This window comes from Oncorhynchus mykiss, chromosome 25 (assembly GCF_057628025.1).
Source record: "Oncorhynchus mykiss isolate SJ-2025 chromosome 25, ASM5762802v1, whole genome shotgun sequence".
Classification (NCBI taxonomy): Eukaryota; Metazoa; Chordata; class Actinopteri; order Salmoniformes; family Salmonidae; genus Oncorhynchus; species Oncorhynchus mykiss.
Genome location: NC_143046.1, coordinates 75,882,781 through 75,909,632, shown reverse-complemented (window position 1 = coordinate 75,909,632; position 26,852 = coordinate 75,882,781). Strand labels below are relative to the sequence as shown.

General features: G+C 41.8%; 1 protein-coding gene across 15 annotated transcripts in view; it reads left to right on the top strand.

Moving 5' to 3' along the window:
* Nucleotides 1–878: 878 nt before the first annotated feature.
* LOC110505770 (E3 ubiquitin-protein ligase HECTD1) overlaps nucleotides 879–26,852 on the top strand; it is a 37,733-nt gene continuing 11,759 nt past the window's right edge. For all 15 annotated transcript variants that reach the window (XM_090221109.1, XM_090221107.1, XM_090221103.1 and 12 more), the window contains exons 1-24: nucleotides 879–1,218; nucleotides 3,536–3,819; nucleotides 4,071–4,305; nucleotides 7,672–7,899; nucleotides 8,137–8,418; nucleotides 8,941–9,211; nucleotides 9,488–9,564; nucleotides 11,265–11,363; nucleotides 11,614–11,728; nucleotides 11,865–12,036; nucleotides 12,947–13,085; nucleotides 13,273–13,443; nucleotides 13,606–13,828; nucleotides 14,004–14,267; nucleotides 18,279–18,355; nucleotides 19,488–19,622; nucleotides 19,955–20,101; nucleotides 20,287–20,381; nucleotides 20,483–20,588; nucleotides 23,861–23,995; nucleotides 24,120–24,259; nucleotides 24,383–24,706; nucleotides 24,829–24,995; nucleotides 25,235–25,411. In XM_090221109.1, the coding sequence (XP_090077235.1) occupies nucleotides 3,680–3,819; nucleotides 4,071–4,305; nucleotides 7,672–7,899; nucleotides 8,137–8,418; nucleotides 8,941–9,211; nucleotides 9,488–9,564; nucleotides 11,265–11,363; nucleotides 11,614–11,728; nucleotides 11,865–12,036; nucleotides 12,947–13,085; nucleotides 13,273–13,443; nucleotides 13,606–13,828; nucleotides 14,004–14,267; nucleotides 18,279–18,355; nucleotides 19,488–19,622; nucleotides 19,955–20,101; nucleotides 20,287–20,381; nucleotides 20,483–20,588; nucleotides 23,861–23,995; nucleotides 24,120–24,259; nucleotides 24,383–24,706; nucleotides 24,829–24,995; nucleotides 25,235–25,411 (3,919 nt within the window). In that variant the 5' untranslated portion in view covers nucleotides 879–1,218; nucleotides 3,536–3,679. The remainder of the gene's footprint in view (nucleotides 1,219–3,535; nucleotides 3,820–4,070; nucleotides 4,306–7,671; nucleotides 7,900–8,136; nucleotides 8,419–8,940; nucleotides 9,212–9,487; nucleotides 9,565–11,264; nucleotides 11,364–11,613; nucleotides 11,729–11,864; nucleotides 12,037–12,946; nucleotides 13,086–13,272; nucleotides 13,444–13,605; nucleotides 13,829–14,003; nucleotides 14,268–18,278; nucleotides 18,356–19,487; nucleotides 19,623–19,954; nucleotides 20,102–20,286; nucleotides 20,382–20,482; nucleotides 20,589–23,860; nucleotides 23,996–24,119; nucleotides 24,260–24,382; nucleotides 24,707–24,828; nucleotides 24,996–25,234; nucleotides 25,412–26,852) is intronic.

Genomic DNA, 26,852 nt, shown 5'->3' with positions numbered 1-26,852 from the left:
GCATAATCCTCTCAGTGTTCATGTTAAATTACCCTACATAAATATCCTGGGTTGCTGAGTGTGATAGAATGTATGTCAAAATAAATTCTGCTCCAAAGATACACTCATCAGAATAGTGGTTTATGAAATGGATGCATGCATCGAATTTCAATCTAATGCAATTAAAATTGAATTGACAGTATAATATTGGATCAGTCAATCGTGGGAAGGTGGTTCAGAAAGTTAACACAACAAATTAAAAAATGTATGCACATTTTTTTTATCTGGTATGGAGGACATTATCCTGCTTTCAGCTTGGTTTTTGCTCGGGCTGTTTAGCACTTTCATACTGCTTTTGTGCCTGTGAGGATACTGTAAAATGTTAGCCTGGCCATTTATTTTGTAAACTGTACAAATAGAAATATTGGGTACAATTAACACATTATTTTCTAATGGCAGTGGGTGAATAAAACCAAAAATAATGTGGGTAAGGGTATGATAGCATTCTGTATGCATGTATTCTGCATTTTGCATTTTCTGTCTGACTGACTGCAATATTCATGAATGATACCAATTGAGTATGTACAGTACCAGTCAAAAGTTTGGACACACCTACTCATTCCAGGGTTGTTCTTTATTTTTACTATTTTCTACATTGTAGAATAATAGTGAATACATAAAAACAATGAAATAACACATATGGAATCATGTAGTAAGCAAAAAAGTGTTAAACAAACCAAAATACATTTTAGATTCTTCAAAGTAGCCACCCTTTGCCTTGATGACAAAGGTTACTACATGATTCCATATGTGTTATTTAATCGTTTTGATGTCTTCACTATTATTCTACATGAGTAGGCGTGTCCAAACTTTTGACTGGAACTGTAGGTCCATCCTTTACACAAATAAAGTAATTCTTGAAATGGGGTCTCTGTGCTTTTCCACGTATTGTAGCTAGCGCCCCCTGGCATACAGCCGCAATGCTGTCAGCCCGTGAATAGAGAATACAGTAGGACGCTGCGTAGCCTCGTGATGCATACGACGGAGAGCCAACTCCGTTACCTCGACCGCTCTCCATTTCGCCTGAATTTATATATTGCATTACTGTCCACTTTGACCTTTATGGCTCGGTAAAAATAACTGGGAATTAAGTATTTTATTCCCCTTAGGTTGGATTGTACCTTAACGCACTATTGTATTTAATCGACTGTCATTTTATTTTTTGTCATCTGAAAGACGGTGAGTGTGTATCTACTATGTTTGTGTTGTAAACCGAGCAACCTAGTTTTTCCTACGTGTTATGACTGACAGAAGTGTTGCGGCCTTGGGCTCTCTTGGAACTGAATCATCGCGGATTATGTGTTGATGGTCAGGCCATGCATTGTAACATTGTATTACGACCATGTTTTGAACTCTTCTGTATTATTCAAACCTCAGAATATACATGTTAGTAATTCTTGTAGCAGTTTCATTGTTTGATTTTAGGCGACTAACTACTGTTAATCTGACTCGGTAGGATGAGCTAGGTACGCTAACGTTAATTTAGCTGTCTAGTGATGTACAGACACCAAAATAACACGCAAATGTTGGCGTCCTCCTATACAGTCTGCTGTGTTTGATATATTATGTCGTTGAGCATGAAGTAGTAGTTATTGAATTAATTGTAATTGACTTGTATTAGCTAACAATTACCGGTTAAATGCTAACGTTCGTTTAGCTAAATATAGCTAACGTTAACGTTAGTCATCTAACAGTAAGCTAACTACAGCAGGTAATACGTTTTTTGTCTTCGTGGACTGATGGCTAACGTTATGTTGATAGAACTGGGCTAGTTAGCCAGTACCTAGCTAAGTGTAGCCAAGCCTTATAGCAAACGTTAGGTTGTTTACGCTAGCTAGCTATGCAGTATAACTTGTTTTGTAAAATTGGTATGCTGCCACTTAACGTTAACTAGCAGTTCTTTCACAACTGTAACGTCAGTAAATTACGTTTGCTAAACTTCTCCGCAGTAAATGCGAACCAAGTCATGGAATTAACTAGCTACTGTAGCTAGTTAGTTAGGTCTATATAAAGACCTGTTTATGTTTGCTGTACTTTCTGGTGTTACTAATAATAATGGATTTGTGACATTAGCTAGCTACTTGAATAATGATAATGTCAAAAGTAAGGAGATTATTAGTGTGTCCATTGTCAGACTGTAGATGTAAGATAGATAAACGTTACCTAGTACTGGGCTATCCTTTCTGGATATTCAGTTGGTGGTTCAAAATAAATGGAACAAAGGGCTAATTCCTACACAAGTACTAGAAACGTCTGGGAGACAATTCGGTGGGAGTCAGTAGTTGCCAGTTATAGAAACCGCAAATGTTCTCTGGTAATTTGTGATGCATCTGTTGATAAGAGTATCTACCCCAATTATCTTATCCTATAGCCATCCAGGCTCTAACAAATTGACACTGTTTTACTGTTTCAAGTCCTAATGAACATAGTCCAACCCCCAACCGAAAATAGTTGAACTCAGTATTGTGTGGAGATGATACCTCCAGTCTGCAGCTTGACTCCTGACCCACACTAAATCCTGGCAGCACTTCACCCCTGTCGACTCCAATAGCTCCCTGTCTCCCAATGCATTGATGATAAGATCCTCATTCTGACCTACAAAGCCCTCACCATCTTGCCTTGCTCCTAGGCACTGAAACTCCCTCCCTCCACCCATTTGTAACTCTTGAGGCCATCATTCTCTTTCATTCCCTCCTAAAGCGCCCCCACCCACATACAAGCAAAGAAATACACTACAAACCCCAATCCCGCCCCTAAACCGGGTTCGTATCCCAAACCCGCCCTTACCCTAATCCGGGTTCGTATCCCAAACCCGCCCCTTACCCTAAACCGGGTTCGTATCCCACCCCTTACCCTAAACCGGGTTCGTATCCCAATCCCGCCCCTTACTCTAAACCGGGTTCGTATCCCAATCCCGCACCTTATCCTAAACTGGGTTCGTATCCCAACCCAAATCCCGCCGCTTACCCTAAACCGGGTTTGTATCTCAACCCAAATCCCGCCCCTTACCCTAAACCAGGTTCGTATCCCGACCCCCTCCTTACCCTAGACCGGGTTCGTATCCCAACCCAACCCTCCCCTCTCCATACACTGATACATCACTCTTTCCCATCTTTGAGCCCACCCCTCTTTTTATTAATGTTTTTGTTTAGTCTGATGTTTATTTTGACTCCTGTTTTATTTTTGTAATTCTTGATTTCTATGTTGTAAAGTGACTTTGGGTTCTTGAAGTCCCATTTTTTTAAATTATTGTTACATACAGTACCCAGAGAAGTGAGGCCCAAAACCTGTTATTTTCCTGAGAGGAAAAGTTACTGTTGCTTAGTTATTTATAGCAATTACCATGTTTCAGATGTCACAAGAACTAGCTACAAACCTTTGTTGCTCTGATTTGCCCAACGTAATCCCTTTGGCAACTGCAAATTGAGCCAGTCATGATTAAATTAAATGCCAGCTTTCTCTCTTTCTCTCCCCCCCATCTACCTCTCCACCCCAGGTGAAGGAAGACTACATGACACACAGGAGGGAGCAGTGATTGGACCTGTCCGTGTTTTCTCCATCCGGCGGATGAGTCCCCAGCTCAGCCCACAGCAGTGATTGGGCTAGGTGCCAGATAGGGAGCTGTAGCAGGGGGGTAATCATGGCGGACGTGGACCCAGACACCTTGCTGGAGTGGCTCCAGATGGGCCAGGGAGATGAGAGGGACATGCAGCTGATCGCCCTGGAGCAGCTCTGCATGTTATTGCTCATGTCTGACAACGTGGACCGCTGCTTCGAGACGTGAGTCACCAACACACACTGTCAACTGTCTATCTCACAAACATCTCAAGCATTAGTCATACTGTTGAGAGGACAATGTCGCGCTTATACAAACTGCCTATAATGACGGCACAAGCCTTTTTATTTGGTTACTGTTGAGTCGTTCGTGGATGCTTATGTTTATATAGCTAGTCCTCTCTTGCAAAATAGATTTTCTCATTGAGAATAACCTATATAAATAAAGGTTATATATGCCCTCCTCTGTCCCCCAGGTGTCCCCCACGCACCTTCCTCCCCGCCCTGTGTAAGATCTTCTTGGACGAAAGCGCCCCGGACAACGTGCTGGAGGTGACGGCCCGTGCCATCACATACTACCTGGACGTGTCGGCTGAATGCACCCGCAGGATCGTGGGCGTGGACGGGGCCATCAAGGCTCTGTGTAACCGCCTGGTGGTGGTGGAGCTCAACAACAGGACCAGCAGAGACCTGGCCGAGCAGTGTGTCAAGGTACGCTTTTATTTAGAATTTGGGCTTGAAGCATTATTCTATTAAACACTGTGGGAGCATTACACCGCTGTGGAGAAGTCGTTTTTGTTCTACTTTATAAAAACAATTCCCTTGCTTTTTTATTTTTATGTGATCAACTGTTTGCTTCAGGGCATAAAATGAACACCTGCCAAATGCGGGTCGATTTAGGTATTGGTGGGTAAGAATTAGAGGTCGACCGATTATGATTTTGCAACGCCAATACCGATTTTTTTATATATATATATATATTTATATATATTATATATTATATATTATATATTTGTAATAATGACAATTACAACAATACTGAATGAACAATGAACCCTTTCATTTTAACTTAATATAATACATCAATAAAAATCAATTTAGTCTCAAATAAATAATGAAACATGTTCAATTTGGTTTAAATAATGCAAAAAACAAAGTGTTGGAGAAGAAAGTAAAAGTGCAATATGTTCCATGTAAAAAAAAAGCTAACGTTTAAGTTCCTTGCTCAGAACATGAGAACATATGAAAGCTGGTGGTTCCTTTTAACATGAGTCTTCAATATTCCCAGGTAAGAAGTTTTAGGTTGTAGTTATTATAGGACTATTTCTCTCTATACCATTTGTATTTCATATACCTTTGGCTATTGTATGTTCTTATAGGCACTATAGTATTGCCAGCCTAATCTCGGGAGTTGATAGGCTTGAAATCATAAACAGCGCAATGCTTAAAGCACAGAGAAGAACTGCTGGCCAACACAGTAAAGTGCAGTTTGAATTAATGCTTACGAGCCTGCTGCTGCCTACCACCGCTCAGTCAGAGTGCTCTATCAAATCATAGACTTAATTATAATATAATAACACACAGAAATACGAGCCTTAGGTCATTAATATGGTAAAATCCAGAAACTATAATTTAGAAAACAAAACATTTATTCTTTCAGTGAAATACGGAACCGTTCCGTATTTTATCTAATGGTGGCATCCCTAAGTCTAAATATTCCTGTTACATTGCACAACCTTCAATGTTATGTCATAATTTTGTAAAATTCTGGCAAATTAGTTCGCAACAAGCCAGGCGGCCCAAACTGTTGCATATACCCTGACTCTGCGTGCTATTGCCTGCTAACCTGGATTTCTTTTAACTAAATATGCAGGTTTAAAAATATATACTTCTGTGTATTCATTTTAAGAAAGGCATTGATGTTTATGGTTAGGTACATTTCGTGCAACGATTCTGCTTTTTTCGCAAATGCGCTTGTTGGCTGTCTTTGTTAGGATGAAATAGCCTTCATACAGTTCGCAACGATCCAGGTGGCCCAAACTGCTGCATATACCCTGACTCTGTTGCACAGAACGCAAGAGAAGTGACACAATTTCCCTAGTTAAAATAAATTAATGTTAGCAGGCAATATTAACTAAATATGCAGGTTTAAAAATATACACTTGTGAATTGATTTTAAGAAAGGCGTTGATGTTTATGGTTAGGTACACATTGGTGCAACGACAGTGCTTTTTTTGTGAATGCGCTTGTTAAATCATCACCCGTTTGGAGAGGTAGGATGTGATTCAATGCTAAATTAACAGGCACCGCATTGATTATATGCAATGCAGGACAAGCTAGATAAACTAGTACTATCATCAACCATGTGTGGTTAACTAGTGATTAACTAGTGATTTTTTTTTTTTAATAAGATATGTTTAATGCTAGCTAGCACCTTACCTTGGCTCCTGGCTGCACTCGCATAACAGGTAGCCAGCCTGCCACGCAGTCTACTTGTGGAGTGCAATGTAATTGGCCATGATCGGTGTCCAAAAATGCTGATTATCGATTTTGAAAACTTGAAATCGGCCCTAATTAATCGTCCATTCCCATTAATCAGTCGACCTCTAGTAAGAATGTCTACCTCACCAGTCACGTTGGCGGGAGGTCAATTTTCAGGGCTCTACAGTGCGAGCATTACATTTGCATTTGTGAAAAAAAAATGGTCAAAAGTCAAGTATGAGCATATGTGCGATTTCTAGCATAAAAATGCTGAAGTAGCTGTTTTCACAGTATTTCTGCTGTTTTGTTTCATAGCCGCTAATCACACCAAGAAATACGAATACTACATCCCACCTCGCGCAGCAACAGTTTTGCACACTGTGAGTGAAGTGCTGATAGATCATTTTTTTGGATGCACAGGCATCAATGTTGGTCTAATTTACTCATGACCCACAATTCAATGCAAACTGTAGTCGCGTGTCAAACTCCGGTGGCACGGTGTCATTTAATCAACGTGGCTGTATTTTTGGAATGTGAGAAACTTATGATGCTGTCTTGCAAAAAAAATATGTATAGATGACATTGATTTTAGTGTTGGCATATTGGCTTAGTCTCATAGTGAGGAGCCTATAAAACGTTGTTAGCTTTAGAAACAGATTTTTGGGGATTCTGAAATTTATTGGAATAAATGACCAAACTATAAAACTAACTAGCCAGCTATAAGTAACTAGCTAGCTAGCAACCTGACAGGAGTGCTAACTAGCTACGTTAGCTTGCTAGGCACAATAATAGCTTTAGATTGGTTGTTTTTTAAGCTCAATTTCAAGATTTCCACCAAGGACGTTATCTCTCTTATCACTCTCCCTCGCTTGGGCAAGGGACATTTAAGGTACACTCTGATGTGACGATGTAATACGTCATTCAAGGGCTGAGGGTTTAGGGCCAAGGGCTGTCGACTTTTAATTTGGACTGCAGCCACTGTCTACTACTAGTCACATCCCAAATCTCACACACATACAGACACACGTGACATGACTCCAGTGGCCCCGTTAATCTCACACCCTTAAAGGGGAAGCTGAACATTTGGTCTAATCGGATATTTTGGTTAAAAGAAAGTATGACATTTAAATTTAGCACATTACTTATTAATACATGTATTGTTTTAGAAACATTACAAAACATGGTCATCAGTTGTTTAAAAAAAATGTAATTATGACAAAAAAAAATTTTGGCTGGTAGAGTTCTTTTCATCTACTTGCCACAGTTGCTGGTGGAAGAAAAAATAACATGTTACGCCCTGCAAGAAAACATTATCTTTCTTTACCTGGGACCTTTTATTCAAATCACAAGATGCGTATGAGGAGTTTATTCAAATTAGCTCTTGAATATGTAGGTCATGTTTCACAACATATATATATATATCTGGTTTAGGAAGGGTTTATGTATGTGGTAGAATATTACAGAACATGCTCATACTCAAAGTAGTCAGGTGCAGAGTCCTCGTTGTGAAATCCATAGTAAAAAATGGGCCGCGCATCATAAATAATAATTTATGAATATATTCTTCTGCTGACTATTTGTGGTGTCATTTGTCAGGTGCTGGAGCTGATCTGTACCAGGGAGTCTGGTGCAGTGTTTGAGTCTGGGGGTCTGAACTGTGTGCTTAGCTTCATCCGGGACAGCGGTCATCTGGTCCATAAGGACACCCTGCACTCTGCCATGTCTGTGGTGTCTCGCCTGTGCAGCAAGATGGAGCCCCAGGACTCCTCTCTGGAGACCTGCGTGGAGTCCCTCTCCAGTCTTCTCAAACACGAAGACCACCAGGTGAATGGCACACCCACTCAGGGGTCATCGGTTGGGGGGGTGGTCATCCATGCACATTGGTGGTGGATGAATAAGTTTTCCCCATTTCTATATTAAGTGCTTTGAACTACTGGAAAAGTGGTATATAAATCCAATCAGTTATATAAATTGAATCAATTATCACTGGAAAGAAGCTTGAATGTCTAGTTGCAAATGATTGCATTGTTATTGATGAAAATGCAACCCATTGATTGACAGGTGTCTGACGGTGCTCTGCGCTGCTTTGCCTCCCTGGCGGACCGGTTCACCCGTCGAGGGGTGGACCCCGCGCCACTGGCCAAGCACGGTCTGACAGAGGAGCTGCTGTCCCGGATGGCGGCTGCAGGGGGCACGGTCTCCGGTTCCTCCTCCACCTGTAAGCCAGGCCGGACCTCCACTGGGGCCCAACCCACCGCCGCCGACTCCAAACTCTCCAACCAGGTGTCCACCATCGTTAGCCTGCTGTCCACGCTGTGCAGAGGCTCTCCCCTCGTCACTCATGTAAGGACATTTTACATTTAGTATTGTTAAAAAAACAAAAAAAACATTTACAAATCAAATTGCCCATTGTTGGTACAAAATACTTTTCTCAATGTGAGTCTTTAAGGACCAGCTCATATCTCAGAGACTACTGAGAAGAGTTTTATTAGATGGCTTTTATTTTAAGTCCTTAGCCTTGTCAAATTATTGCAGTTTGATTTGTGGTAGCTGTATTTGGTGTTATGAGCACTCTGGGACACATTTCTGTATTAGTAAGAATTCATAATGTATTTCATAGCAATTTTATTGGCACAAATTTTAATATATGAACTGCAATATCTTGAAAGCTAACCGTAATAAAAATAACATAAAACGTTGAAAGGATCTAATTTCAGAATATATTAGTGAAGAGAACTGTATTGTAATGAGAGCTATTCTGAAGTGACACTGTGACTAGTATAAGAGAATAATGGGATAATAATAGAAGTGGTGTTTTTGTTTTGTCTCTCTGTGTGTGTGTTTCCTGTGTGTGTGTGTGTATAGGATCTGTTACGCTCTGCTCTGCCTGACTCCATGGAGAGTGCCATGCAGGGGGACGAGCGCTGTGTTCTGGACACCATGCGTTTGGTGGACCTGCTGCTGGTGCTGCTGTTCGAGGGCCGCAAGGCTCTGCCCAAATCCACTGCTGGCTCAACAGGGCGCATCCCGGGCCTGCGACGGCTGGACAGCTCCGGGGAGCGTTCCCACCGACAGCTCATCGACTGTATCCGCAGCAAAGACACAGACGCTCTCATTGATGCCATCGACACCGGAGGTGGGTGGGTGGATAGTATTGGCTCAAAAGTAATGCACTGTAAAGGGTATAGGGCACCATTTGGGACCCAGATATATCCTATATGTTGGTCTGTCAGGAGGCTAGGGCACATGATGATGTGGCAGAGGAAGTTTGTCCAATCTGGTGTAATGGTGCAATTTTTCTTAATTAATTTCAGCCGTTTGTTTTGCATAATGGTAAATGTGTCATGTTTATGAAAAGTGTCTGTTATTGCACACGCATATTCAATTGCTTAAAATGGTTCCTATGTTGCAGCTTTTGAAGTGAATTTCATGGATGACGTCGGGCAGACTCTTCTGAATTGGGCCTCTGCGTTTGGCACACAGGAAATGGTAAGCTATTTCAGACTGAGTCTCGTATCCCTCTATCTCTTTACAGAGATTACCCAATACATTATGGGGACCATTACGCATGCGAACAGAACAGAATGGCTTATTGTGCCAGGGGGATTAAAGATATATTTTGGAAATGAGGCACTGTATCTAGTTCCCCAGAGTCAGATGAGCTCATGGATACCATTTTTATGTCTCTGCGCGCAGTTGAAGGAAGTTGTTAACTAGCTCTAGAACAATTACTTTCTAGCGCAATGCAGATACCCATATACAGTGCCTTCGGAAAGTATTCAGACCCTTCGACTTATTCCACATTTTGTTACGTTACAGCTTTATTCTAAAATGGATTAAATCGTTTTTCCCCCCTCGTCAATCTACACACAATACCCCACAACGACGATATAATACCCCATAATGACAAAGAAAAACGGCTTTTTAGACATTTTAGCAAATGTATAAATAAAATAAAAAACGGAAATATCACATTTCCATAAGTATTCAGACCCTTTATTCAGTACTTTGTTGAAGCACCTTTGGCAGTGATTACAGCATCGAGTCTTCTTGGGTATGACGTTACAAGCATGGCAAACCTGTATTTGGGGAATTTCTCAAATTCTTCTCTGCAGATGCTCTCAGGTTGGAAGGGAGCCGTGCTGCACAGCTAATTTCAAGTCTCCAGAGATGTTTGATCGGGTTCAAGTCTGGGCTCTGGCTGTTTTCTTGGCTGTGTGCTTAGGGTGTTGTCCTGTTGGAAGAAGAACCTTCACCCCAATCTGAGGTCCTGAGCACTCTGGAGCAGGTTGTCATCAAGGATATCTCTGTACTTTGCTCTGTTCATCTTTGCCTCGATCCTGACTAGTCTCCCAGTTCCTGCCGCTGAAAAACATCCTCACAGCATGATGCTGCCACCACCATGCTTCACCGTAGGGATGGTGCAAGGTTTCCTCCAGACGTGATGCTTGGAATTCAGGCCAAAGCGTTCAATCTTGGTTTCATCAGACCAGAGAATCTTGTTTCCTTTAGGTGCCTTTTGGAAGACTCCAAGCAGGCTGTCATTTGCCGTTTACCGAGGAGTGTCTTCCGTCTGGCCTCTCTACCATAAAGACGTGATTGGTGGAGTGCTGCAAAGAGATGGTTGTCCTTCTGGACGGTTCTCCCATCTCCACATAGGAACTCTGGAGCGCTGTCAGAGTGACAGGGTCCGAATACTTTCCGAAGGTACTTTGTCATTGCAGTAATGCTAGTTAGCATTGGCTCAGTAAACTACCTCTAACTTCCTTTATACTGGACATAGAGACACAAAAATTGTATCCATGACTTAATCTGACTCCGGGGAAGTAGATAAGTGGCATTGACAAAATCCCAAAGTATCCTTTTAAGGACAGCATCTCTTCCCTGTTGTGCTGCAAGAATGGTTTCAGTACTCAAGGTTCTGTCAATAGGTGTCCATAGCAACAAACTGTATGCATGGCCTAATGCAGACAGATTACTATGGTTTGGTTCCATAATGGCTTGTTTGTCACCCCGAAACCAGACCACGACACTATTGTATTCATTTGGCACCAAACAGAAGAAAATGGACTGAAATAAGGAGAGTCCAATAATACACGTCTGTTCCAAAATGTTGTAAAAAGTTGTTCTTTGCGTGCCTTCATTATCAAGACTCTGTTGAAATACCCCTGTTGTGGTTGATGTCCCAGGTTGAGTTCCTGTGTGAGAGAGGTGCTGATGTCAACAGAGGTCAGAGGTCCTCCTCCCTCCACTACGCTGCCTGTTTTGGACGGCCTCAAGTAGCAAAGGTAGCTATGGTCTCTTTAACCTTGAGAGGAAATCTCTTTTAACGCTCAAACGGCTGTTTTTTCCAACAACATCCCTTGATAAAGGCCCAGCAGCTGGACTGTTGGCTGCTTGGTGTATATTGAATTCAATGAATGTAAAGAAAACATAGGATAAAGTTTTTGCGTGTGCACCCTATCCTCTATATGTTGTTTGGGAATACAGGCAGATACAGTAAGTTCCCCTAGTAAGCATTTTTCTATGTGTCTATAGACTCTACTGCGACATGGAGCCAACCCTGACCTCCGAGATGAAGATGGGAAAACTCCCCTGGACAAAGCAAGGGAGCGTGGCCACAGTGAGGTGGTAGCCATTCTCCAGTCTCCTGGTGAGTTCTAACAATATATTAACAGCTGTGCTGCCGACTGATTCCATGAAAATCCTTGGTCGTCAGTGGCTCATGCCCATCAGAGAATAAAGGACGGTGGTTATTTCACAATTTGTTGTTCTCTTTTGTTCTGAAGGAGACTGGATGTGCCCTGTTAACAAAGGAGAGGACAAGAAGAAGAAAGACTTGAACGAGGAGGAGGAGGGCAGCGAACCCAAAGGAGACCCTGAGATGGCCCCCATCTACCTGAAGAGGCTGCTACCAGTATTTGCACAAACCTTTCAGCAAACCATGCTACCTTCTATTAGGTAAGCACAACTTTGAGAGTAACTTGACCAAAGGACCTTTGTCTAAACTCACAGAGATGTATATATTACTGAGTTCCTGAATGCAATTTTATTTGAATAGGGACACATACAAATCCATTAACACAGGGTTTCCCAAACTATGGGTCGTGTGATTTGAAAATGGGGTTGCGAGAGAAGTTTTGCGGTTGGTTCATAGAACATGCTATTGTAATAAACCGAGTGAGTTATTTTTTCTCCCTACACGTGTCTCTATCTTTTTTAAGCTACAAAATATTATGACCCCATCACTGAAAGATACTGTAAGACTCTCAGGAACACGTACGTACTGTTTCTCTACTATGCCCACAAGCTGTTAGCACCGAGTGGACAAGACCAGGCTCTAAATCAGACTAGGGGGGAAAGAACATCATCAACAATAAGGTTATTTTCTACATAGAGATCATACAACATTATTGCCTGATGCTCTTCTGAACTTCTCAATCCCTTTTCTAAAGCATTTCAGTCACTTCAAACCATAATGTCTTCAGATTGAAATACTGTCAAGCTGAAAAAGTTTGGAAACCCCTGCATTAAAGGTGCAATATGCAGAAATCGTACCTCCATTTCCTGGTTGCTAAAATTCTAATAGTTTGCTTAATTTCAGTTTCTCGTTCAGAGAATCATTGTACCATCTAAACCTCTGTGAAATATATTTTCATTAATCAAAAATATTGTAGTTTCAGCTGTTTTGAAGCTGGTGTACAAAACCGAAAGCAAAAGACTCAAAAATGACACAGATCTGTTCTATGCATCTTATACTTGCTTTCAATGATCATGACAGATCTATAACTCACATTTCTATGGGCATTTGGTCAGGTTGCCCAAAAAGTGACATTGGTGCTTTAACATGTCGTCCCTCTGTCCCTTACAGGAAAGCTAGCCTGGCTCTGATCAGGAAGATGATCCACTACAGCTGTGAAGTGCTGCTGAAGGAGGTGTGTGACTCTGACGCCGGTCACAACTTGCCAACCGTGCTAGTGGAGATCACCGCCACCGTACTGGATCAGGAGGTACGGCACTACACAACATCCATCTCTTTGTGTATGTGTGTGTTCAAGATGTGTGTGTGTGTGTGTGTGATCCTCCACTATTAACAACGTCCACCAATAACCGAATGCCTGTTAAAAAGCAATTTAGTTGCACCAGCTCTCTAGTAATCCACAGGCTAAGTTAAATGTGGTGTCTCTTCCTGTACAGGACGATGATGACGGTCACCTGCTGGCACTGCAGATCATCAGAGACCTGGTGGACAAAGGAGGAGATGTCTTCCTGGACCAGTTGGCTAGACTGGGCGTCATCAACAAGGTGTCCACTCTGGCTGGACCCACCTCAGACGATGAGAACGAGGAAGTGTCCAAACCAGAGAAGGTGCAATAAGAACACCATAATGCAGTTCAAATATACACTGATAGAGCTTTGTGATTTCTGTGTAATAAAAAGTGTTCCGCAAAGAAAATTGATTTAAAATCTCTGGATAAGAGCGTCTGCTACATGACTAAAATGTAAAGTAAATGTCTCTGGTTCCACCAGGAGGATGAGCCACAGGAGGATGCCAAAGAGGTGCAGCAGGGGAAGCCCTACCACTGGCGTGACTGGTCCATTATCAGGGGGAGGGACTGCCTGTACATCTGGAGTGATGCTGCAGCCCTGGAGCTCTCCAACGGCTCCAACGGATGGTTCCGCTTCATCCTGGACGGCAAGCTGGCCACCATGTACTCCAGCGGCAGCCCCGAGGGAGGCTCCGACAGCTCAGGTAGACCTAGCTACATACCTTCTCAATCGACCTGGTATGTTATGACTTGAACTTTCCTCAACTAGTTACTTATTCCTCTCCATCTCTTATTTGGAATTGAGGCCAGAATGAGCTCCCTCCACTCGCATACATGCAGTTGTAACAAGTGAATAACCGTGTTGTACTACCCACCCAGAAAGTCGTAGTGAGTTTTTGGAGAAGCTGCAGCGTGCCCGGAGCCAGGTGAAACCTGTGACAGCCAGCCAGCCCATTCTGTCTGCCCTGGGTCCCACCAAGCTGACGGTGGGGAACTGGTCCCTGACCTGCCTGAAGGAGGGAGAGATCGCCATCCACAACTCTGACGGACAGCAGGCCACCATCCTCAAGGAGGACCTGCCCGGCTTCGTGTTTGAGTCCAACAGGGGCACGAAGCACTCCTTCACCGCTGAAACATCACTAGGTCTGTTAGTTTGAACTTCAGTGCATATAGATCATATCATTTTGTTGTATTTAATTCTGTAGTTAAATGTGCCTAAATTGTTTATAGATTAATCTCTCTCATTTTATAATTTATTTATTTCATCTCAGGGTTTCCGTTATGAAAATGTGTGTCCGGACGTTTGACTGGCAGAATTTTAATTTACTGGACTTTTTGAGAAATTTACCATAACCTGATTCTGACACACGGTGCTCAGAATGACAAAAATCACATTTTATATTATGGTAATTAAACTTAACAGAACATGCAAATCGAGAAGGCGATGATGTGTGTCCTTACTGCACACAATTACTTTTCCCCAGTAATGAACAGCAAAATCACTAGCCTATACATAGGCTGCGTGTGACTTTCATGTTTCGGAAGCACATTTTCACCGTAAAAATGCACCTTTATAATAAATCATTCCATGCATCATCGCATTTGCAGACTTATGTAACAGCCTGCTAATCATAATGTGATTAGATTGGATAGTCATAATTTAGGCTAATATAACTCAATCACTGTTGCATGGCTGAGCGTGTAGTGTAGAGGCCTGGACTATAAGCTATATCAGATGTTTTTCCTGTGCAAAGAAAGAAACCTACGTCATGCAATTCTACTAAACTTTATATGACTGGAGACAGCAGAATCTTTTTTTAGGCCTCTGAGAAGGGGAGATAAATAGAATATGACGTCCATCTAAACTGGAGGAGGAAATTATTGTTTTAGGACAGACTTTTATGTGTCACTGACCCAACAATGATCGAGTGAATATGCGCACTGCACACTCACTGGGGATATGGCCGATGTTTTCTGCTGGTGCCAATAAGATAGACTACAGGCCTTCGCTTGTTCACTCAATTAAGTTGATCATTTTCATAACTAAAAGACATTAGTATTTTTGTCATGGTCTTCTCTTTCCAAACTGTTTTTATTTATTTCTGTAAAGACAGGAGTATGCTAATTAGGCTATCATTTTGGCAATTTAATTCCATTAGCCTTTTGGACGCGGCGCTTATGTCAATCTACTACCCCAATAGTAGAACAGTTTACCTAGGCTATTGGGATATTTCTTTCTTGACAAGCTGACCAAACGGACAGTTGTGGGATTATAGATCCCAAATTCATACAACTTTTAAAAATCAATGAATCTGATGCAATACATCAGAACGTTTCGCTTAAAATGTTGATCAACTATTTCTTAACATTATTAGTGCAGTAATGCACACAAAGCACTAGGATATGGACAATGAAATAAAATAATTGCCTTTTAAGATAGGACAATGTTTTGTTTCATGAGCATGGCTTTATTTCTATTACAGCATATTGGAGGCCTATCATTCATATTCCATTCACCCAGTTGAATGTAACTTGAATAGGTTTAGGCTACTACAAAATGTTCCTATACCCATCATGAGGTTGCTACAACTTAGCCTATGAAAAGTTTACAACATAGGTGTAGAGAGAAATTAGGTGAGACCGTGACACATGGGCAGACAGTGACACATTCAATACCGCCTTTCACACTCCTGCCTGCATCTAGCTGATCTAGGGTGTAATTATTAGTCCAACAGTTGCAAATTAGAGTTTTTATTGGACAAATTAAGATATGTTTATCACTGTTTCGTTCCGTTTGCTTCTGTTTTTAAGAAATGTTTTTCAACAGAATAGGAGGAATGAATACACCCCTGATCACACACACACACAGTTTACTTTCATAGCAGCCACGTTGTATTCCTTCTCACCTCTACACGCTCTCCTCTCACCTTTTTCCTTCACTTGTGGACGTCAAACCATATAACCTAGACATAGCCTACATTGTTGTCACCATATTAGCTAAAGTAATGTGATAGACAACATAGCTAATAGAACTAACACATTAGTAAACCCAATACAAGCATTCAGTACAGTGTTCAATCAGTAAGCAGTTTAGCAGTTCCACCGATGGGTCTCAGTGGCAAAAAATGAGTAAAACCAAAAGCTTACCATGTCTTGGAAGAGAAATTCATTTGTTTCCAAACTGTTCAACTATTGTCTTTTTCTCTCTTTGGGTCAACTACTCAACCCATTTTATGCACTGCAGTGCTAGCTGTAGCTTATACTTTCACTACTAGATTAATTGGATGGATAACATGTCAGTTCATGCTGCAAGAGCTCTGATAGGTTGGAGGACATCCTCCAGAAGTTGTCATAATTACTGTGTAAGTCTATGGAAGGGGGTGAGAACCATGAGCCTTCTAGGTTTTGTATTGAAGTCCATGTACCCAGAGGAGGATGGAAGCTAGCTGTCCTTCGGCTGCACCATGGTGCTACCCTACAGAGTGCTGTTGAGGCTACTGTAGACCTTAATTGCAAAACAATGTGTTCTAATAAATTATTTGGTGACGTGAACATGTTTTATAGTATAGTTTTATCTAAAAATGACAATGTTTCACTATAAAAATATATAAATAATAATTCACTAAGGAATTGTCCTCCCCTTCCACCTCTGAGGAGCCTCTACTTCGCTACAGATATGGTTGGGTTTTGCCTAGGCTACTTTAAAGCAAGATGATGTCTCATGTAGTGCCACATTCTGGTTTCAACGATTAGGTAGCCATATGTTTTCTAAATGCATACTGCCTCCAGCTCATTGCAAAGTGTTGTGTGGCACGCTGAAGCCTACCTACTGTTGCCTCAGCATTTGAATAGCGAATGAGAAGTGCACTGAAATTGCCAGTTGATATATCGAGTAGCTTATTTTAATCATGGCCCAAAAATTAATAAGATCCATAATGAATGTACACCCTCCAATTTAATTCCACTAAATTATGCAAATGAACTCATAGACCAGTAAGTATGACCAGTCAAATGTATTTCCATCAATTAATAGACTATAAAGCATTATCTCAATAGGATTTGTTTTCTATTCCCGGACAATTGGCCTTTTAAAATTAATTACAGCCAAAAGCCGGGTAATACCGGCTAACGGAAACCCTGAGACTATATTAAAAGTATGTGGACACCCCTTCAAATTAGTGGATTTGACTATTCAGCCACACCTGTTGCTAACGGGTATATAAAATCCAGCACACCGCCATGCAATCTACAAAGAAAAACATTGGCAGTAGAATGGCCTTTACCGAAGAGCTCAGTGATTTTCAACGTGGCACTGTCATAGGCACATTTCCAGTTTGTCAAATTTCTGCCATGCTAGAGCTGCCCTGCTCAACTGTAACTACTGCTATTGTGAAGTGGAGCAACAATGGCTCAGCTGTGACGTGGTAGGCCACTCCCCCTGCCCAAATGCATAATGCCAACTGTAAAGTTTGGTCGATGATGAATATTTTCTGGTGCTGTTTTTCATGGTTTGAATGGGGCTAAGCGCCTTAGTCCCAGTGAAGGGTAATCTTAACGCTACAGCATACAATGACGTTCTAGGCGATTCTGTGCTTCCAACTTTGTGGCCAGTTTGGGCAAGGCCCTTTCCTGTTTCAGCATGACAATGCCCTGGTGGACAGTGTGAGGTGAATAGAGAAATGGTTTGTTGAGATCTGTGTGGAAGAACTTGACTGGCCTGCAAAGTGCCCTGACCTCAACCCCATCGAAAGCCTTTGGGATTAATTGGAAGGCTGACTGCAAGCCAGGCCTAATTGCCCAACATCAGTGCCTTACCTCACTAATGCTCTTGTGGCTGAATGGAATCAAGTCCCCACAGAAATGTTCCAACATCTAGTGGAAAGTTTTCCCAGAAGAGTGGAGGCTGTTATAGCAGCAAAGGGGGCACAAACTCCATATTAATGCCCATGATGTTGGAATGAGATGTTCACCGTGCAGGTGTCCACATACTTTTGGTCATGTAGTGTGTATGTGTGTATAAAGAAAAATGTGTTATCCTCTACTAATAATGATGTGGTGATGGCTAGTGGAAAGCCATTAAGTGCATCTCCCAGTCCGCCCTGCATTTGATGTGAATTGTCTTAATGTTTTCCTTCTCTGTGTTGTGTTGTACAGGGTCTGAATTTGTGACTGGCTGGACTGGAAAGAGGGGAAGAAAGCTCAAATCCAAATTGGAGAAAACAAAACAAAAGGTGGTTGAGTCCGTCTTCTGTTCAGCAGTATTTTTGTTGTTGTTTAAAGCCAGCTTCCTGAATTGAGAAGATTACTTTGTCTATTGTCACAGGGACACCTTTTTTTTGTTGCTTTAGAGCACATTACATATTATCCATCTCGTTTAGCCGCCATATCATTCTTCTGTTTTATATAACAGCGGGTAGGCTTGGGCAGTATCCAGATTGTCATAACTTCATACCAGCCTTGTTCCATACCAGGATCTTAGGTAATACCGGCACTAAACACAGGGGGCGCTGTTTATAAACTCCATTGAGCCTTTGCAACACGAAGATTAGTAATGCTAACAAGTACATATAAAATCCCATAGAAAATGCTAACGATCATTTTATACAGTCTCTGACCTAAACTATTTTCAGGACAGACATCCCAGCTCATGCTGTTATTACAATAACTAAAAAATGCTACTCCCAGTTTACTGCACGCACAAAACTAATATTCGACATATTTTGGAAGAAGCTAACCTCTTTGCTAGATAGCTAAGTAGCTACTACATTAGCGAACCAAATGTACAACTGCAGAGCATTTGGCACATTTTAGACAGTTAACTTAATAGTTATAAGATATCTAGCTGGCAAACATTTAGTTGTGAATTCCATACCGTAACTAGATCACCTGGCAGGTGCTGCACAACATTGAGCGACTCATAAGGCTCTGGTCTAGTCATTGTGTGCTTGTAAACTAACACTACATGACTGGGTACTACTACCTGTAAGCTTCATAATGAAAAATCATCTGACAGGTGAAATGAAGAACACAATCTTCTCTATCTCCTAACATATATTTGACAAGTTGACTATGTATTTTACTTAAAAAGTAGCTGCAAATATTCCAATGTATAAAAAGTTCAAATAGTTTCAACAGTATTGGAAAAACCATCCTGTGTCTATTTCCAAAACCCCCGGTATACAGCCCAAGCCTAACAGCAGTTTTATGCTAGTTATCCCTCACTTTTTCCTTAACACCCAGCGAGCCTAGAGCCCCTCTGTCTGTTTCTGTGATGTGTGGTTGTGTTACCTTAGTTGAATGCACTGATTTGTAAGTGGCTCTGGATACGAGTGTCTGCTAAATGGCTAGAAATGTGAAACGCAGGTGAAGACCATGGCCAGAGACCTGTATGATGACCACTTCAAGGCGGTAGAGAGCATGCCCAGAGGGGTGGTGGTCACCCTGAGGAACATCGCCACCCAGCTGGAGTCTGCTTGGGAGCTGCATACCAACAGACAGGTAGGGGGGAAAAGCACATCAACTCTAACCTAAATTTATGTCAGAGTCGGATAACATTATGATTACCAACAGACCGGTAGGTGGGGGAATCGCCCTGATCCACTCACACAACACACATTGACATCAATTCACGTCTACTTGCACTTTATGGAAAGTGCGCCTTAATGCAATTTACAGTAAATTGGTACTTTAATTTTAAAAAACGAAGTAGATATTTTGATTGACTCACTCTGTGATATGTAGTCGTTTTGTTTTCTTGGTTCTGTCTGAAGCTGTAGGCTTGGTTTGATGACTCAGTGAAAGCTAAATGTGCTGTTTTGTTTCTGTTGCAGTGTATCGAGGGAGAGAACACATGGAGAGACTTGATGAAAACGGCTCTGGAAAACTTGATTGTGGTTCTCAAGGATGAGAACACCATCTCCCCCTATGAAATGTGCAGCAGTGGCCTAGTGCAAGCGCTTTTTACAGTCCTTAATAATGTAAGTAAGATGGGATGGATGAGGTGTACAGGGACCTTTGGCCCAAAGTAGTACTCTATACAGTGAATATGGTTCCATCTGGGCTGCAGATTTCTCTTCCTTTCATACTTTTTCTCAACACTGTCTGGGTAACCAACTTCCTCGTAAGTCCAACTCGGCTCAATTAATGTTTTTCTCTTTTTCAGAGTGTGGAACTTGACATGAAACATGATTGTAAACCATTAATGGAAAGAATAAATGTATTTAAAACCGCATTCAGTGAAAACGAAGATGATGAAAGGTAATAATTCAGACTTTTATATAATTAATTTGTATAAATGTGTTTTTAAATAATAAAAACCTGTCAGTGGCTCACTTCCTGGTTTGTCCCATTTAATTTAGCCGACCCGCAGTTGCCTTAATCCGCAAACTACTAGCAGTCCTGGAGTCCATTGAGAGGTTACCTCTGCACCTGTATGACACCCCAGGCTCCACCTATAATCTGCAGGTGAGTCTCCTCCACCACATCTCTCAGTAGTATAGTGGTGTTTGTTCCAGCGACCTGTTTTAAAGCTTAGGTTCAGTAAAACTCATTCTAGAGTTCTGCATGAGTAAACTAACGTCAAAACTCAATCTTTTTTTATTTTTTATTTAACCCCCTTTTCTCCCCAATTTCGTGGTATCCAATTGTTAGTAGTTACTGTTAGTAGTTATTATCTTGTCTCATCGCTACAACTCCCGTACGGGCTCGGGAGAGACGAAGGTCATGCCATGTGGCCGACTGCGACAGAGCCTGGGCACGAACCCAGCCCTAAACCACTGCGCCACCCGGGAGGCCCAAAACTTGATCTTTAACCAGAGATCCCATTTTCTTTCCAAATACAGTGCATTCATAAAGTATTCAGACCCCTTCCCCCTTTCCATATTTTGTTATCTTACAGCTTTATTTTAAAATTGCTTAAATAGTTTTTTCCGCCTCAATCTACACACAATACCCCATAATGACTAAGCAAAAACAGGTTTTTAGAAACCTAGAAATGTCGTTTACATAAGTATTCAGACTCGGTACATTGTTGACGCACCTTTGGCAGCGATTACAGCATCGAGTCTTCTTGGGTATCACGCTACAAGCTTGGCTTACCTGTATTTGGAGAGTTTCTCCCGTTCTCTGTGGATCCTCTCAAGCTCTGTCAGGTTGGATGGGGAGCATCGCTGCACAGCAATTTTGGGTCTCCAGAGATGTTCGATTATGTTCAAGTCTGGGCTCTGGCTGGGCCACTCAAGGACATTCAGAGATTTGTCCCGAAGCCACTTCTGTGTTGTCTTGGCTGTGTGCTTTGGGTCGTTGTCCTGTTGGAAGGTGAACCTTCGCCCCAGTCTGAGGTCCCCAGTGCTCTGGAGCAGGTTTCATCAAGGATCTCTCTGTACTTTGCTCCGTTCATCTTTGCCTCAAACCTGACTAGTCTCCAAGTCCCTGCCGCTGAAAAACATCCCCACAGCATGATGCTGCCACCACCATGCTTCACCGTAGGGACGGTGCCAGGTTTCTTCCAGACGTGATGCTTGGCATTCAGGCCAAAGTGTTCAATCTTGGTTTCATCAGACCAGAGAATCTTGTTTCTTTAGGTGCCCTTTGGCAAACTCCAAGCGGGCTGTCACGTACCTTTTTACTGAAGAGTGTCTTCAGTCTGGCCACTCTACCATAAAGGCTTGATTGGTGGAGTTCTGCAGAGATGGTTGTCCTTCTGGAAGTTGTCGAAACATCGCAAGGATGATCAATGGAAACAGTATACTCCTGAGCTCAATTTCGAGTCTCATAGCAAAGGGTCTGAATACTTGTGTAAATAAGGTACTTCATTATTGGCAAAAAATATATAACTGGTCGCTTTGTCATTATGGGTGTAGATTGAGGGAAAATATATGTTTTTCACAAGGCTGTAATGTAACAAAATGTGGAAAAGGGGAAGGGGTTTGAATTAGAGGTTGACCGATTAATCGGAATGGCCGATTCTCAAGTTTTCATAACAATCGGTAATATTGGACGCCAATTTTTTTTAGTCCTTTATTTAATCTTTATTTAACTAGGCAAGTCAGTTAAGAACACATTCTTATTTTCAATGACGGCCTAGGAACGGTGGGTTAACTGCCTTGTTCAGGGGCAGAACGACAGATTTTTACCTTGCCAGCTCAGGGATTCAATCTTGCAACCTTACGGTTAACTAGTCCAACGCTCTAACCACCTGCCTCACGAGGAGCCCGCCTGTTACGCGAATGCAGTAAGAAGCCACGGTAAGTTGCTAGTTAGCATTAAACTTAATCAATCATAATCACTAGTTATAACTAACTACACATGGTTGGTGATATTACTAGTTTATCTAGCGTGTCCTGCGTTGCATATAATCGATGCAGTGTGCATTCGCGAAAAAGGACTGTCGTTGCTCCAACATGTACCTAACCATAAACACCAATGCCTTTCTTAAAATCAATACACAGAAGTATATATTTTTAAACCTGCATATTTAGCTAAAATAAATCCAGTTTAGCAGGCAATATTAACCAGGTGAAATTGTGTCACGTCTCTTGTGTTCATTGCACACAGAGTCAGGGTATATGCAAAAGTTTGGTCCGCCTGGCTCATTGCAAACTAATTAATTATGACATTGAATGTTGTGCAATGTAACAGGAATATTTAGACTGATGGATGCCACCCGTTAGATAAAATACGGAACGGTTCCATATTTCACTGAGAGAATAAACGTCTTGGAGAAACGGGCAGGGTTTATGACTTTGGCAACTAACAGTAGTGACGACCCTACTTTGTAAACTGCTAGTGGCATTTAGAATTGGTTAGCCTAGGCTATAACCCCCCCCCCCCCCAACATAGACAGGTTCTACACTGAAAATCTGCAAAAACATTAGTTTGATGAAGACGGTGTATTTTCATCAGAATCGTTAAGCTGACCGTTAAGCTAACCAGATGTTCTGGCCATAATTCAAATCCTTGCGGTGTTCAATGTGGAATTGTTAATCGTTTTAGAAAATAACAAGGAACAAGTATAATAAACTCAATTCTAACAGAAGACATAGTTTGGTTTGTAACTCTGAAAAATGTATTTCATCTTGCCAAATTGAGCACTGTTTCAAATTATCTCTTTGAGAATAGCTGTTTTAGACACGAGATGCGATTAACATTCTGCTCTATTTTATTCTGTTTTATTACATCATGGTTATTTTTACTATAAAATAGATGTTTTGACAGTGATAAGGGCTCGGGAAATAAGTGTTTTGTCTGCTAAATGAACAAAACAATGCTATGCCATAGCAGAGCTATTCTACAAGCAAGCACCACTGCTGTGGTTACTACCTTTTTTTAAAGTTTGTGTTCCACAATATAATATAACCAGTTGATATTATAGTTTCAATAAACAAATCTTAAATGGCCCTTTATTTATTATATCTCGGTACTAGTCAAGTTTGGACACACCTAATTCAATGCTTTTTCCTTTTATTTTTACTATTTTCTGCATTGTAGAATAATAGTGAAGACATCAAAACTATGAAATAACACATATGGAATAATATAGTAACCAAAAAAGGGTTAAACCAATCAAAATGTATTTTATACTATGGATTCTTCAAAGTAGCCACCCTTTGCTTCGCTGACAGCTTTGCACACTCTTGGCATTCTCTCAATCAACTTCATGAGGAATGCAAGTACTCCTGCAAGTACTCGTCAAACAGTCAAATGCCCATTATTCGTCCTTCCTGTGTGTGTGTTAGATCCTGACAAGGAGGTTGCGTTTCCGTCTGGAGCGCGCACCTGGGGAGACGGCGCTGATCGACCGTACCGGACGTATGCTGAAGATGGAGCCCCTGGCCACCGTGGAGTCTCTGGAGCAGTACCTCCTCAAGATGGTACCACCCCCTCTTCCTTAACCATGTCATCTTCTTTCACTATCTGTCCATTCAGCATATTTGAGGTGATCAGTTTGAGCGAACACTCACGCGGTCTCAGAGTAATCTCCTTTCTCTCCCCCAGGTGGCCAAGCAGTGGTATGACTTTGATAGATCCTCCTTCATCTTCGTCAAGAAGCTAAGAGAGGGACAGACCTTCACATTCAGACACCAGCATGACTTTGACGAGAACGGAATAGTCTACTGGATTGGTACCAATGCAAAGTAAGTCTCCTCCCATCGTCATTGTGTGAAGACCTGATAATCAGCTAAATGCTTATTATACAATACAAGAAAGTATTTAGAAAATAACCTTGTATTAATCTTGTGTGTTTCCTCTGTCTCCAGGACTGCCTATGAGTGGGTGAACCCAGCAGCCTATGGCCTGGTGGTAGTGACCTCCTCTGAGGGTCGTAACCTCCCATATGGACGACTGGAGGACATCCTGAGTCGAGACAGCTCTGCCCTCAACTGCCACACCAACGATGATAAGAACGCCTGGTTCGCCATCGACTTGGGCCTGTGGGTCATCCCCTCTGCCTACACCCTGCGCCACGCACGTGGCTACGGCCGCTCCGCCCTCAGGAACTGGGTGTTCCAGGTGTCCAAAGACGGCCAAACCTGGATGAGTCTCTACAACCATGTGGAGGACTGCAGCCTCAACGAGCCGGGGTAAGTCAGCCTTGTCCCAGTCAGAAGGGCCCATATCCAGGAGCCTATGGTCAGGAAGAACTCAGGATCCAAAACCTATATCTGATTCTGACAGTGAGTTTGTGTCCTGTCCTGTTGTGAAGGTCCACAGCCACTTGGCCTCTGGACCCATCCAAAGAGGAGAAACAGGGCTGGAGACACATCCGCATCAAGCAGATGGGGAAGAATGCCAGCGGGCAGACCCACTACCTGTCTCTGTCAGGCCTGGAGATCTACGGCACCGTCAGTGGTGTGTGTGAGGACCAGCTAGGTAAGAGTCTGCTCCTGGGTTCTCTTGAGGTTTCTTCTCTATGGGAGGTTTGTCCGTGCCACTTCTGCTTGCTCTTTGGGCGTCTAAGCTCTCGCCACTGCTGTCAAGAAACAGTCAAAACACATAAGTATTTTAGTAAGGTATGTGCGATTTTACTGAGACACTATGTTTATGAATCATTATTCATTAGATTTGAATGATGCAAAGCAATCTGACCAACCTCCTTCTCCCTTCTACAGGTAAAGCAGTGAAGGAAGCGGAGGCCAACCTGCGCAGGCAGAGGCGTCTATTCCGCTCCCAGGTGATGAAGTACATAGTGCCCGGTGCGCGCGTGGTGCGGGGCATCGACTGGAAGTGGAGAGACCAGGATGGCAACCCAGCAGGAGAGGGTACGGTGACGGGGGAGGCCCATAACGGTAAGACTAGTACATCCTGAGCCCCACCATCTAATAAAACATCCCTCTGTGTGGAACTGAACACACACACATGGCTTGCATAGAAAGCTTTTGTTTTATATGAAAAAAGTGTTTGTTAAATGTTCTGTGGGACTTCAGCTGACATGATGATGCATGTTTAAACTGCTAAAGCAGGACATAATGCTGAGCTTTATCCCAGAATAATCCCATACGTCACCCCATCATCATCACTGGGGCAGTGTTATAATAGTAATTCAGAGACATCGGGCTACGTAACTATGACGATTGAACATAAGATGTGCAAAAACTAGTGACAAGGGAGTCATTGATAAATATGGTAGACCAACCACAAAACAAATTGTGAACATCAAGTGCATTTATATAATTTGAGGAGCCTTTAGTGCATCTTAACCCAAAGCACCTATTACTAACGCTCGTAGAAAAGTCTCACTTTTGTATGTTAAATACTGAAAATATCAATCAGCAGTTGTTCATTGTCCTTTCATAACATTATTAGTAACTTGAAAAACAATTTCTATATCAGACATTGTACAGGTGGTTTGTGGGTGACGCTACTCAACATTTCTAAACGGTCCAGCCTTTGTTCCTGGTTTTCCAACTGAAGGCTTTCTCCTCTGCTTCTGACCTCACACCATAGGCCTATTACTTAACCTAATGCTTCTGACCGCCCTAGGTCGACAGATTCTGATTTTTCAACACTGATACCGCCGATGTGTTTAAATTTTTTATTTTTTTAAATGTTAATTATTAACTTTTTAACATTTTTATAAATGATGACAATTACAACAATACTGAATGAGCACTTTTTTTATTTTAACTTAATATAATAAATAAAATCAATTTAGTCTCAAATAAATAATGCAACAGAAGTGCAATATGTGCCATGTAAAAAAGCTAACGTTTAAGTTCCTTGCTCAGAGCATGAGAACATATGAACGCTGGTGGTTCCTTTTAACATGAGTCTTCAATATTCCCAGGTAAGAAGTTTTTTTAGTTTGTAGTTATTATAGGAATTATAGGACTATTTCTCTCTATACCATTTGTATTTCATATACCTTTGACTGTTGGATGTTCTTATAGGCACTATAGTATTGCCAGCCTAATCTTGGGAGTTGATAGGCTTGAAGTCATAAACAGCGCAATGCTTGAAGCACAGAGAAGAACTGCTGGCCAACACAGTAAAGTGCAGTTTGAATTAATGCTTACGAGCCTGCTGCTGCCTACCACCGCTCAGTCAGACTGCTCTATCAAATCATAGACTTAATTATAATATAATAAACACACAGAAATACGAGCCTTAGGTCATTAATATGGTAAAATCCGGAAACTATCATTTCGAAAACAAAACGTTATCGAACGGCGGCAACCCTAAGTCTAAATATTGCTGTTACGTCATAATCATGTAAAATTCTGGCAAGTG